Consider the following 14,095-nt stretch of genomic DNA (forward strand, 5'->3'; position numbering starts at 1 on the left):
AACATCAGGGAGGCAGGGCTGTGACAACGTCCGTCAGTGTGGTGGGACATCAGGGAGGCAGGGCTGTGACAACGTCCGTCAGCGTGGTGGACCATCAGGGACACAGGGCTGTGACAACGTCCGTCAGCGTGGTGGACCATCATGGAGGCAGGGCTGTGACAACGTCTGTCAGCGTAGTGGAACATCAGGATTGCAGGGCTGTGACAACGTCTGTGACCGTGGTGGAACATCAGGGAGGCAGGGCTCTGACAACGTCCGTCAGCATGGTGAACCATCAGGGAGGCAGGGCTGTGACAACGTCTGTCAGTATGGTGGACCATCAGGGAGGCAGGGCTGTGACAACGTCCGTCAGCGTGGTGGAATATCAGGGAGGCAGGGCTGTGACAACGTCCGTCAGCGTGGTGGACCAGCAGGGAGGCAGGTCTGTGACAACGTTGTCACCGTGGTGGTACATCAGGGAGGCAGAACTGTGACAACGTGTGTCAGTGTGGTGGGACATCAGGGAGGCAGGGCTGTGACAACGTCCATCAGCGTGGTGGGACATGAGGGTGGCAGGGCTGTGACAACGTCCGTCGGCGTGGTGGAACATCAGGGCGGCAGGGCTGTGACTATATCCGACAGCTTGGTGGAACATCAGGGAGGCACGGCTGTGTCAACGTCCGTCAGCGTAGTGGACCATCAGGTAGGCAGGGCTGTGACAACGTCCGTCAGCATGGTGGACCATCATGGACGCAAGGCTATGACAACGTTGGTCACCGTGGTGGAACATCAGGTAGGCATTGCTGTGACAACGTCTGTTAGCGTGGTGGACCATCAGGTCGCAGGGCTGTGACAACGTCCGTCAGCATGGTGGACCATCAGGGATTCAGGGCTGTGACAACGTCCGTCAGCGTGGTGGAACATCAGGGAGGCAGGGCTGTGACAACATCTGTCAGCGTGGTGGAACATCAGGGAGGCAGGGCTGTGACAACGTCCGTCAGCGTGGTGGACCATCAGCGAGGCAGGGCTGTGACAACGTCCGTCAGCATGGTGGGACATCAGGGAGGCAGGGCTGTGACAACGTCCGTCAGCGTGGTATGACATAAGGGAGGCAGGGCTGTGACAACGTCCGTCAGCGTGGTGGACCATCAGGGAGGCAGGGTTGTGACAATGTCCGTCAGCGTGGTGGAACATCAGGGAGGCAGGGCTGTGACAACGTCCGACAGCGTGGTGGGACATCAGGGAGGCAGGGCTGTGACAACGTCCGTCAGTGTGGTGGACCATCAGGGAGGCAAGGCTGTTCAACGTCCGTCGGCATGGTGGGACATCAGGGAGGCAGGGCTGTGACAACGTCCGTCAGTGTGGTGGAACATCAGGGAGGCAGGGCTGTGACAACGTCCATCAGCGTGGTGGAACATCAGGGAGGAAGGGCTGTGTCAACGTCCGTCAGCGTGGTGGACCATCAGGGATTCAGGGCTGTGACAATGTCCATCAGCGTGGTAGACCATCAGGGAGGCGGAGCTGTGACAACGTCCGTCAGTGTGGTGGAACATCAGGGAGGCAGGGCTGTGACAACGTCCGACAGCGTGGTGGGACATCAGGGAGGCAGGGCTGTGACAACGTCCGTCAGTGTGGTGGAACATCAGGGAGGTGGGGCTGTGACAACGTCCGTCAGCGTGGTGGAACATCAGGGAGGCGGGGCTTTGACAACATCCGTCAGCGTGGTGGAACTTCAGGGAGGCGGTTCTGTGAAGTCATCCGTCAGCGTGGTGGAACATCAGGGAGGCAGGGCTGTGACAACGTCCGTCAGCGTGGTGGACCATCAGGGAGGAAGGGCTGTGACAACGTCTGTCAGCGTGGTGGAACATCAGGGAGGCAGGGCTGTGACTACGCCGGTCAGCGTGGTGGAACATCAGGGAGGCAGGGCTGTGACAAAGTCTGTCAGCGAGGTGGACCATCAGGGAGGCAGATCTGTGACATTTTCCGTCAGCGTGGTGGAAAATCAGGGAGGCAGGGCTGTGACAATGTCCGTCAGCGTGGTGGACCATCAGGGAGGCAGAGCTGTGACATCGTCTGTCGGCGTGTTGTAACATCAGGGAGGCAGGGCTGTGACAATGTCCGTCAGCGTGGTGGACCATCAGGGATGCAAGGCTGTTACAAAATCCGTCAGCGTGGTGGGACATCAGGGAAGCACCGCTGTTACAACGTCTGTCAGCGTGGTGGGCCATCAGGGAGGCAGGGCTGTGACAATGTCCGTCTGCGTGGTGGAACATCAGGGAGGCAGGGCTGTGACAACGTCCGACAGTGTGGTGGCACATCAGGGAGGCAGGGATCTGACAAGGTCCATCAGCGTGATTGATCATCAGGGAGGCAGGGCTGTGACATTGTCCGTCAGCGTGGTGGAACATCAGGGAGGCAGGGCTGTGACAACGTCCGTCAGCGTGGTGGACCATCATGGAATCATGGCTGTGACAACGTCCGTCAGTGTGGTGGACCATCTGGGAGGCAGGGCTGTGACAACGTCCGTCAGCGTCGTGGAACATCAGGGAGGCAGGGCTATGACAACGTCCGTCAGCGTGGTGGAACATCAGGGAGGCAGGGCTGTGTCAACGTCCGTCAGCGTGGTGGACCATCTGGGAAGCAGGGCTGTGACAACGTCCGTCAGCATGGTGGACCATCATGGAGGCGGGGCTGTGACAAGTCCGTCAGCGTGGTGAAACATCAGGGAGGCGGGGCTGTGACAACGTCCGTCAGTGTGGTGGGACATCAGGGAGGCAGGGCTGTGACAACGTCCATCAGCTGTGTGGGACATGAGGGAGGCAGGGCTGTGACAACGTCCGTAAGTGTGGTGGACCATCAGGGAGGCAGAGCTGTGACAACGTCCATCAGCGTGGTGGGCCATCAGGGTCGCAGTGCTGTGACAACGTCCGTCAGCGTGGTGGAACATCAGGGCGGCAGGGCTGTGACAACGTCCGACAGTGTGGTGGACCATCAGGGAGGCAGGGCATTGACAACGTCTGTCAGCATGGTGGGACATCAGGGAGGCAGGGCTGTGACACTATCCGTCAGCGTGGTGGGACATCAGGGATTCAGGGCTGTGACAATGTCCGTCAGCGTGGTGGGACATCAGGGAGGCAGGGCTGTGACAATGTCCATCAGCGTGATTGAAAATCAGGGATTCAGGGCTGTGACAATGTCCGTCAGCGTGGTGGAACATCAGGGAGGCAGGGCTGTGACAACGTCCGTCAGCGTGGTGGACCATCAGGGAGGCAGGGCTGTGACAATTTCTGTCAGCGTGGTGGAACATCAGGGAGGCAGGGCTGTGACAACGTCTGTCAGCGTGGTGGAACATCAGGGAGGCAGGGCTGTGACAACGTCCGACAGCGTGCTGGAACTTTAGGGAGGCAGGGCTGTGACATTGTCCGTCAGCGTGGTGGAACATCAGGGAGGCAGGGCTGTGTCAACATCCGTCAACGTGGTGGAACATCAGGGAGACAGGGCTGTGACAACGTCCGTCAGTGTGGTGGGACATCAGGGAGGCAGGGCTGTGACAACGTCCATCAGCGGTGTGGGACATGAGGGAGGCAGGGCTGTGACAACGTCCATCAGCGTGGTGGAACATCAGGGAGGCAGGGCTGTGACAATGTCCGACAGCTTGGTGGAACATCAGGGAGGCAGGGCTGTGTCAACGTCCGTCAGTGTGGTGGACCATCAGGGAGGCAGGGCTGTGACAACGTCCATCAGCGTGGTGGGCCATCAGGGTCGCAGTGCTGTGACAACGTCCGTCAGCGTGGTGGAACATCAGGGCGGCAGGGCTGTGACAACGTCCGACAGTGTGGTGGACCATCAGGGGGGCAGGGCATTGACAACGTCTGTCAGCATGGTGGGACATCAGGGAGGCAGGGCTGTGACAACATCCGTCAGTGTGGTGGGACATCAGGGAGACAGGGCTGTGACGACGTCCATCAGTGTGGTGGGACATCAGGGAGGCAATGCTGTGATAACGTCCGTCAGAGTGGTGGGACATCAGGGAGGCAGGGCTGTCACAACGTCCGTCAGTGGGGTGGAACATCAGGGAGGCAGAGCTGTGACCACGTCCGTCAGCGTGGTGGAACATCAGGGAGGCAGGGCTGCGTCATCGTCCGTCAGCGTGGTGGACCATCTGGGAGGCGGGGCTGTGACAACGTCCGTCAGCATGGTGGACCATCAGGGAGGCGGGGCTGTGACAATGACCGTCAGCGTGGTGGAACATCAGGGAGGCAGGGCTGTGACAACGTCCGTCAACGTGGTGGAACATCAGGGAGGCAGGGGTGAGACAACGTCCGTCAGCGTGGTGGAACATCAGGGAGGCAGGGCTGTGACAACGTCCGTCAGTGTGGTGGAACATCAGGGAGGCAGGACTGTGGCAACATCCGTCAGTGTGGTGGAACATCAAGGAGGCAGGGGTGTGTCAAAGTCCGTCAGCATGGTGGAACATCAGGGAGGTGGGGCGTTGAAAACGTTCATCATCGTGGTGGAACATAAAGGAGAAGGGGCTGTGACAACGTCCGTCAGCTTGGTGGTCCATCAGGGAGGTGGGCCTGTGACAACGTCCGTCAGCGTGGTGGACCATCAGGGAGGCGGGTCTGTGAAAACGTCCGTCAGCGTGGTGGAACAAGAGGGAGGTGGGGCTGTGACAACGTCCGTCAGCGTGGTGGAACATCAGGGAGGCAGGGCTGTGACAACGTCTGTCAGCGTGGTGGAACATCAGGGAGGCAGGGCTGTGACAACGTCCGTCAGCGTGGTGGAACATCAGGGAAGCAGGGCTGTGTCAACATCCGTCAGTGTGGTGGACCATCAGGGAGGCAGGTCTGTGACAATGACCGTCAGCGTGGTGGAACATCAGGGAGGCAGGGCTGTGACAACGTCCGTCAGCGTGGTGGACCATCAGGGATTCAGGGCTGTGACAATCTCCGTCAGCGTGGAGGAACATCAGTGAGGCAGGGCTGTGACAACGTCCGTCAGCGTGGTGGACCATCAGGGAGGCAGGGCTGTGACAACGTCCGTCAGCATGGTGGAACATCAGGGAGGCAGGGCTGTGACAACGTCCATCAGCGGTTTGGGACATGAGGGAGGAAGGGCAGTGACAACGTCCATCAGCGTGGAGGAACATCAGGGAGGCAGGGCTGTGGCAATGTCTGTCAGTGTGGTGGACCATCAGGGAGGCAGGCCTGTGACAACGTCTGTCAGCGTGTTTGGACATCAGGGAGGCAGGGCTGTGACACTATCCGTCAGCGTGGTGGGACATCAGGGATTTAGGGCTGTGACAATGTCCGTCATTGTGGTGGGACATCAGGGAGGCAGGGCTGTGACAATGTCCATCAGCGTGATTGAAAATCAGGGATTCAGGGCTGTGACAATGTCCGTCAGCGTGGTGGAACATCAGGGAGGCAGGGCTGTGACAATGTCCGACAGCTTGGTGGAACATCAGGGAGGCAGGGCTGTGTCAACGTCCGTCAGTGTGGTGACCATCAGGGAGGCAGGGCTGTGACAACGTCCATCAGCGTGGTGGAACATCAGGGAGGCAGGGCTGTGACAATGTCCGACAGCTTGGTGGAACATCAGGGAGGCAGGGCTGTGTCAACGTCCGTCAGTGTGGTGGCCCATCAGGAAGGCAGGGCTGTGACTACGTCCGTCAGCGTGGTGGGCCATCTGGGTCGCAGGGCTGTGACAACGTCCGTCAGTGTGGTGGAACATCAGGGTTTTAGGGCTGTGACAACGTCCGACAGCGTGGTGGAACATCAGGGAGCCAGGGCATTGACAACGTCCGTCAGCATGGTGAGACATCAGGGAGGCAGGGCTGTGACAACATCCGTCAGTGTGGTGGGACATCAGGGAGACAGGGCTGTGACAACATCCATCAGTGTGGTGGGCATCAGGGAGGCAATGCTGTGACAACGTCCGTCAGAGTGGTGGGACATCAGAGAGGCAGGGCTGTGACAACGTCCATCAGTGTGGTGGAACATCAGGGAGGCAGAGCTATGACAATGTCTTTCAGTGTCTTGGAACATCAGGAAGGCGGGGCTGTGACAACGTCCGTCAGTGTGGTGGAACAAGAGGGGGGCGGGGCTGTGACAACGACTGTCAGCGTGGTGGGACATCAGGGAGGCAGGGCTGTGACAATGTCTGTCAGCGTGGTGGACCATCTGGGAGGCAGGGCTGTGACAACGTCCGTCAGCGTCGTGGAACATCAGGGAGGCAGGGCTGTGACAACGTCCGTCAGTGTGGTGGAACATTAGTGAGGCAGGGCTGTGACAACGTCCGTCAGCGTGGTGGAACATCAGGGAGGCAGGGCTGTGTCAACGTCCGTCAGTGTTTTGGACCATCACTGAGGCAGGGCTATGACAACGTCCGTCAGCGCGGTGGACCATCAGGTAGGCAGGGCTGTGACAACGTCCGTCAACGTGGTATAACATCAGGGTGGCAGGGCTGTGACAGCGTCCGTCAGCGTGGTGGAACATCAGGGAGGCAGGGCTGTGCAACGTCCGTCAGCGTGGTGGAACATCAGTGAGGCAGGGCTGTGTCAACGTCCGTCAGTGTGGTGGACCATCAGGGAGGCAGGTCTGTGACAACGACCGTCAGCGTCTTGCAACATCAGGGAGGCAGGACTGTGACAAAGTCCGTCAGCGTGGTGGAACATCAGGGAGGCAGGGCTGTGACAACGTCCGTCAGCGTGCTGAACCATCAGGGAGGCAGCGCTGTAACAACGTCCGTCAGTGTGGTATAACATCAGGGAGGCAGGGCTGTGACAATGTCCGTCAGAGTGGTGGAACATCAGGGAGGCAGGGCTGTGACAACGTCCGTCAGCATGGTAGAACATCAGGGAGGCAGGGCTGTGACAACATCTGTCAGTGTGGTGGAACATCAGAGAAGCAGGGCCATGACACTGTCAGTCAGCGTGGTGGAACAGCAGGGAGAAAGGGCTGTGACAACGTCCGTCAGCGTGGTGGAATATCAGGGAGGAAGGGCTGCGACATCATCCGTCAGTGTGGTGGAACATCAGGGAGGCAGGGCTGTGACATTGTCTGTCAGCGTGTTGGACCATTAGGGAGGAGGGCTGTGACATTGTCCATCAGCGTGTTGGACCATCAGGGAGGTAGGGTTGTGACATTGTCCGTCAGCAAGGTGGAACATCGGGGAGGCAGGGCTGTGTCAACGTCCGTCAGTGTGGTGGACCATCAGGAAGGCAGGTCTGTGACAACGTCCGTCAGCGTGGTGGAACATCATTGAGGCAGGGCTGTGACAACGTCCGTCAGCGTGGTTGAACATCAGGAAGGCGGGGCTGTGACAACGTCCGACAGCGTGGTGGACCATCAGGGATGCAGGGCTGTGACAAAGTCTGTCAGCGTGGTGGGACATCAGGGAGACAGGGCTCTGAAAACGTCTGTCAGCGTGGTATGCCATCAGGGAGGCAGGGCTGTGACAACGTCCGTCAGCGTGGTGGAACGTCAGGGAGGCAGGGCTGTGACAACGTCCGACAGCGTTGTGGACCATCAGCGAGGCAGGGCTGTGACAACGTCCGTCAGCTTGGTGGACCATCTGGGAGGCAGGGCTGTGATAACGTCCATCAGCGTGGTGGAACATCAGGGAGGCTGGGCTGTGACAACGATTGTCAGTGTGGTGGGACATCAGGGAGGCAGGGCTGTGACAATGTCTGTCAGCGTGGTGGACCATCTGGGAGGCAGGGCTGTGACAACGTCCGTCAGCGTCGTGGAACATCAGGGAGGCAGGGCTGTGTCAAAGTCCATCAGCGTGTTGGACCATCTGGGAGGCAGTGCTGTGACAACATCCGTCAGCATGGTAGACCATCAGGGAGGCGGGGCTGTGACAACGTCCGTCAGCGTGGTGGAACATCAGTTAGGCGGGGCTGTGACACGTCCATCACCGTGGTTGAACATCAGGGAGGCGGGGCTGTGACAACGTCCGTCAGTGTGGTGGAACATCAGGGAGGCGGGGCTATGACAACGTCCGTCAGCGTGGTGGAACATCATGGAGGCGGGGCTGTGACAACGTCCGTCAGTGTGGTGGAACACCAGGGAGGCAGGGCTGCGACAACGTCCGTCAGCGTGGTGGAACATCAGGGAGGCGGGGCTGTGACAAAGTCCGTCAGCATGGTGGAACATCAGGGAGGCGGGTCTGTGACAATGTCCGTCAGAGTGGTGGAACATCAGTGAGGCGGGGCTGTGACAACGTCCGTCAGCGTGGTGGAACATCATGGAGGCGGGGCTGTACAAAGTCCGTCAGTGTGGTGGAACATCAGGGAGGCAGGGCTGTGACAACGTCCGTCAGCATGGTGCACCATCAGCGAGGCAGGGCTGTGACAACGTCCGTCAGCATGGTGTACCATCAGGGATGCAGGGCTGTGACAACGTCCGTCAGCGTGGTTGAACATCAGGGAGGCAGGGCTGTGACAACGTTTGTCAGTGTTTTGGACCATCACTGAGGCAGGGCTATGACAACGTCCGTCAGCGCGGTGGACCATCAGGGAGGCAGGGCTGTGACAACGTCTGTCAACGTGGTATAACATCAGGGTGGCAGGGCTGTGACAACGTCCGTCAGCGTGGTGGAACATCAGGGTGGCAGGGCTGGGACAACGTCCGTCAGCGTGGTTAAACATCAGGGAGGCAGGGCTGTGACAACGTCCATCAGTGTTTTGGACCATCAGGGAGGCAGGGCTGTGACAACGTCCGTCAGCGTCGTGGAACATCAGGGAGGCAGGGCTGTGACAACGTCCGTCAGTGTGGTGGAACATCAGGGAGGCAGGGCTGTGTCAAAGTCCGTCAGCGTGGTGGACCATCTGGGAGGCAGTGCTGTGACAACATCCGTCAGCATGGTAGACCATCAGGGAGGCGGGGCTGTGACAACGTCCGTCAGCGTGGTGGAACATCAGTTAGGCGGGGCTGTGACACGTCCATCACCGTGGTTGAACATCAGGGAGGCGGGGCTGTGACAACGTCCGTCAGTGTGGTGGAACATCAGGGAGGCGGGGCTATGACAACGTCCGTCAGCGTGGTGGAACATCATGGAGGCGGGGCTGTGACAACGTCCGTCAGTGTGGTGGAACACCAGGGAGGCAGGGCTGCGACAACGTCCGTCAGCGTGGTGGAACATCAGGGAGGCGGGGCTGTGACAAAGTCCGTCAGCATGGTGGAACATCAGGGAGGCGGGTCTGTGACAATGTCCGTCAGAGTGGTGGAACATCAGTGAGGCGGGGCTGTGACAACGTCCGTCAGCGTGGTGGAACATCATGGAGGCGGGGCTGTACAAAGTCCGTCAGTGTGGTGGAACATCAGGGAGGCAGGGCTGTGACAACGTCCGTCAGCATGGTGCACCATCAGGGAGGCAGGGCTGTGACAACGTCCGTCAGCATGGTGGACCATCAGGGATGCAGGGCTGTGACAAAATCCGTCAGCGTGGTGGGACATCAGGGAAGCAGGGCTGTTACAACGTCTGTCAGCGTGGTGGGCCATCAGTGAGGCAGGGCTGTGACAACGTCCGTCAGCGTCGTGGAACATCAGGGAAGCAGGGCTGTGACAACGTCCGTCAGCGTGGTGGAACATCAGGGAGGCAGGGCTGTGTCAACGTCCGTCAGCGTGGTGGAACATCTGGGAGGCAGGGCTGTGACAACGTCCGTGAGCATGGTGGAACATCAGGGAGGCCGGTCTGTGACAACGTCCGTCAGCGTGGTGGAACATCAGGGAGGCGGGGCTGTGACAACGTCCGTCAGCGTCGTGGAACATCAGGGAGGCGGGGCTGTGACAACATCCGTCAGTGTGGTGGAACATCAGGGAGGCAGGGCTGTGTCAAAGTCCGTCAGCGTGGTGGACCATCTGGGAGGCAGTGCTGTGACAACATCCGTCAGCATGGTAGACCATCATGGATGCGGGGCTGTGACAACGTCCGTCAGTGTGGTGGAACATCAGGGAGGCAGGGCTGTGACAACATCCGTCAGCATGGTGCACCATCAGGGATGCAGGGCTGTGACAAAATCCATCAGCGTGGTGGCACATCACTGAGGCAGGTCTTTGACAGCGTCTGTCAGCGTGGTGGGCCATCAGGGAGGAAGGGCTGTGACAACGTCAATCAGCGTGGTGGAACATCAGGGAGGCAGGGCTGTGACAACGTCCGACAGCGTGGTGGACCATCAGGGAGGCAGGGCTGTGACAACGTCCGTCAGCGTGGTGGACCATCAGGGAGGCAGGGCTGTGACAACGTCCGTCAGCGTGGTGGAACATCAGGGAGGCAGGGCTGTGACAATGTCCGTCAGCGTGGTGGGACATCAGGGAGGCAGGGCTGTGACCACATCCGTCAGCATGGTGGGACATCAGGGAGGCAGGGTTGTGACAACGTCCGTCAGCGTGGTGGACCATCAGGGAGGCAGGGCTGTGACAACGTCCGTCAGCGTGGTGGAACATCAGGGAGGCAGGGCTGTGACAATGTCCGTCAGTGTGGTGGAACATCAGGGGGGCAGGGCTGTAACAACGTCCATCAGCGTGGTGGACCAGCAGGGAGGCAGGGCTGTGACAACGTTGTCACCGTGGTGGAACATAAGGGAGAAAGGTCTATGACAACGTCTGTCAGTGTGGTGGGACATCAGGGAGGCTGGGCTGTGACAACGTCCTTCAGCATGGTGGGAAATGAGGGAAGCAGGGCTGTGACAACGTCCGTCAGCGTGGTGGAACATCAGGGCGGCAGGGCTGTGACAATATCCGACAGCTTGGTGCAACATCAGGGAGCCATGCCTGTGTCAACGTCCGTCAGCGTAGTGGACCATCAGGGAGGCAGGGCTGTGACAACGTCCGTCAGCGTGGTGGACCATCATGGACGCAGGGCTGTGACAACGTCCGTCAGCGTGGTGGAACATCAGGGAGGCATTGCTGTGACAACGTCCGTCAGCAGGGTGCACCATCAGGGACGCAGGGCTGTGACAACGTCCGTCAGCGTGGTGGAACATCAGGGAGGCAGGGCTGTGACAACGTCCGTCAGCATGGTGAAACATCAGGGAGGCAGGGCTGTGACAATGTCCGTCAGCGTGGTGGACCATCAGGGAGGCAGGGCTGTGACTACGTCCGTCAGCATGGTGGACCATCAGGGAGGCAGGGCTGTGTCAACGTCCGGCAGCGTGGTGGACCAGCAGGGAGGCAGCGCTGTGACAACGTCGTCACCGTGGTAGAACATCAGGGAGGCAGGGCTGTGTTAACGTCCGTCAGTGTGGTGGGACATCAGGGAGGCAGGGCTGTGACAACGTCCGTCAGCGTGGTGGACCATCAGGGACACAGGGCTGTGACAACGTCCGTCAGCGTGGTGGACCATCATGGAGGCAGGGCTGTGACAACGTCTGTCAGCGTAGTGGAACATCAGGATTGCAGGGCTGTGACAACGTCTGTGACCGTGGTGGAACATCAGGGTGGCAGGGCTCTGACAACGTCCGTCAGCATGGTGAACCATCAGGGAGGCAGGGCTGTGACAACGTCTGTCAGTATGGTGGACCATCAGGGAGGCAGGGCTGTGACAACGTCCGTCAGCGTGGTGGAATATCAGGGAGGCAGGGCTGTGACAACGTCCGTCAGCGTGGTGGACCAGCAGGGAGGCAGGTCTGTGACAACGTTGTCACCGTGGTGGTACATCAGGGAGGCAGAACTGTGACAACGTGTGTCAGTGTGGTGGGACATCAGGGAGGCAGGGCTGTGTCAACGTCCGTCAGCGTAGTGGACCATCAGGTAGGCAGGGCTTTGACAACGTCCGTCAGCATGGTGGACCATCATGGACGCAGGGCTATGACAACGTTGGTCACCGTGGTGGAACATCAGGTAGGCATTGCTGTGACAACGTCTGTTAGCGTGGTGGACCATCAGGTCGCAGGGCTGTGACAACGTCCGTCAGCATGGTGGACCATCAGGGATTCAGGGCTGTGACAACGTCCGTCAGCGTGGTGGAACATCAGGGAGGCAGGGCTGTGTCAACGTCCGTCAGCGTGGTGGAACATCTGGGAGGCAGGGCTGTGACAACGTCCGTGAGCATGGTGGAACATCAGGGAGGCCGGTCTGTGACAACGTCCGTCAGCGTGGTGGAACATCAGGGAGGCGGGGCTGTGACAACGTCCGACAGCGTCGTGGAACATCAGGGAGGCGGGGCTGTGACAACATCCGTCAGTGTGGTGGAACATCAGGGAGGCAGGGCTGTGTCAAAGTCCGTCAGCGTGGTGGACCATCTGGGAGGCAGTGCTGTGACAACATCCGTCAGCATGGTAGACCATCATGGATGCGGGGCTGTGACAACGTCCGTCAGTGTGGTGGAACATCAGGGAGGCAGGGCTGTGACAACATCCGTCAGCATGGTGCACCATCAGGGATGCAGGGCTGTGACAAAATCCATCAGCGTGGTGGCACATCACTGAGGCAGGTCTTTGACAGCGTCTGTCAGCGTGGTGGGCCATCAGGGAGGAAGGGCTGTGACAACGTCAGTCAGCGTGGTGGAACATCAGGGAGGCAGGGCTGTGACAACGTCCGACAGCGTGGTGGACCATCAGGGAGGCAGGGCTGTGACAACGTCCGTCAGCGTGGTGGACCATCAGGGAGGCAGGGCTGTGACAACGTCCGTCAGCGTGGTGGAACATCAGGGAGGCAGGGCTGTGACAATGTCCGTCAGCGTGGTGGGACATCAGGGAGGCAGGGCTGTGACCACATCCGTCAGCATGGTGAGACATCAGGGAGGCAGGGTTGTGACAACGTCCGTCAGCGTGGTGGACCATCAGGGAGGCAGGGCTGTGACAACGTCCGTCAGCGTGGTGGAACATCAGGGAGGCAGGGCTGTGACAATGTCCGTCAGTGTGGTGGAACATCAGGGGGGCAGGGCTGTAACAACGTCCATCAGCGTGGTGGACCAGCAGGGAGGCAGGGCTGTGACAACGTTGTCACCGTGGTGGAACATAAGGGAGAAAGGCCTATGACAACGTCTGTCAGTGTGGTGGGACATCAGGGAGGCTGGGCTGTGAGAACGTCCTTCAGCATGGTGGGAAATGAGGGAAGCAGGGCTGTGACAACGTCCGTCAGCGTGGTGGAACATCAGGGCGGCAGGGCTGTGACAATATCCGACAGCTTGGTGCAACATCAGGGAGCCATGCCTGTGTCAACGTCCGTCAGCGTAGTGGACCATCAGGGAGGCAGGGCTGTGACAACGTCCGTCAGCGTGGTGGACCATCATGGACGCAGGGCTGTGACAACGTCCGTCAGCGTGGTGGAACATCAGGGAGGCATTGCTGTGACAACGTCCGTCAGCAGGGTGCACCATCAGGGACGCAGGGCTGTGACAACGTCCGTCAGCGTGGTGGAACATCAGGGAGGCAGGGCTGTGACAACGTCCGTCAGCATGGTGAAACATCAGGGAGGCAGGGCTGTGACAATGTCCGTCAGCGTGGTGGACCATCAGGGAGGCAGGGCTGTGACTACGTCCGTCAGCATGGTGGACCATCAGGGAGGCAGGGCTGTGTCAACGTCCGGCAGCGTGGTGGACCAGCAGGGAGGCAGCGCTGTGACAACGTCGTCACCGTGGTAGAACATCAGGGAGGCAGGGCTGTGTTAACGTCCGTCAGTGTGGTGGGACATCAGGGAGGCAGGGCTGTGACAACGTCCGTCAGCGTGGTGGACCATCAGGGACACAGGGCTGTGACAACGTCCGTCAGCGTGGTGGACCATCATGGAGGCAGGGCTGTGACAACGTCTGTCAGCGTAGTGGAACATCAGGATTGCAGGGCTGTGACAACGTCTGTGACCGTGGTGGAACATCAGGGTGGCAGGGCTCTGACAACGTCCGTCAGCATGGTGAACCATCAGGGAGGCAGGGCTGTGACAACGTCTGTCAGTATGGTGGACCATCAGGGAGGCAGGGCTGTGACAACGTCCGTCAGCGTGGTGGAATATCAGGGAGGCAGGGCTGTGACAACGTCCGTCAGCGTGGTGGACCAGCAGGGAGGCAGGTCTGTGACAACGTTGTCACCGTGGTGGTACATCAGGGAGGCAGAACTGTGACAACGTGTGTCAGTGTGGTGGGACATCAGGGAGGCAGGGCTGTGTCAACG

General features: G+C 59.8%; 2 protein-coding genes across 2 annotated transcripts; both read left to right on the forward strand.

Annotated features, from left to right (window-relative positions):
- Nucleotides 1–9,265: 9,265 nt before the first annotated feature.
- On the forward strand, nt 9,266–11,191 carry LOC126292079 (uncharacterized PE-PGRS family protein PE_PGRS54-like). Its single transcript, XM_049985889.1, has one exon. The coding sequence runs from the start codon at nt 9,266–9,268 to the stop codon at nt 11,189–11,191; it is 1,926 nt and encodes a 641-aa protein (XP_049841846.1).
- A 263-nt stretch (nt 11,192–11,454) lies between these two features.
- On the forward strand, nt 11,455–13,572 carry LOC126292080 (collagen alpha-2(I) chain-like). The gene is made up of 2 exons (XM_049985890.1): nt 11,455–11,612; nt 11,874–13,572. Exons 1-2 carry the CDS (start codon nt 11,455–11,457, stop codon nt 13,570–13,572), a joined length of 1,857 nt encoding a protein of 618 aa, XP_049841847.1.
- Nucleotides 13,573–14,095: the final 523 nt, after the last annotated feature.

The sequence above is a fragment of the Schistocerca gregaria genome, chromosome 9, assembly GCF_023897955.1.
Source record: "Schistocerca gregaria isolate iqSchGreg1 chromosome 9, iqSchGreg1.2, whole genome shotgun sequence".
Lineage (NCBI taxonomy): Eukaryota > Metazoa > Arthropoda > Insecta > Orthoptera > Acrididae > Schistocerca > Schistocerca gregaria.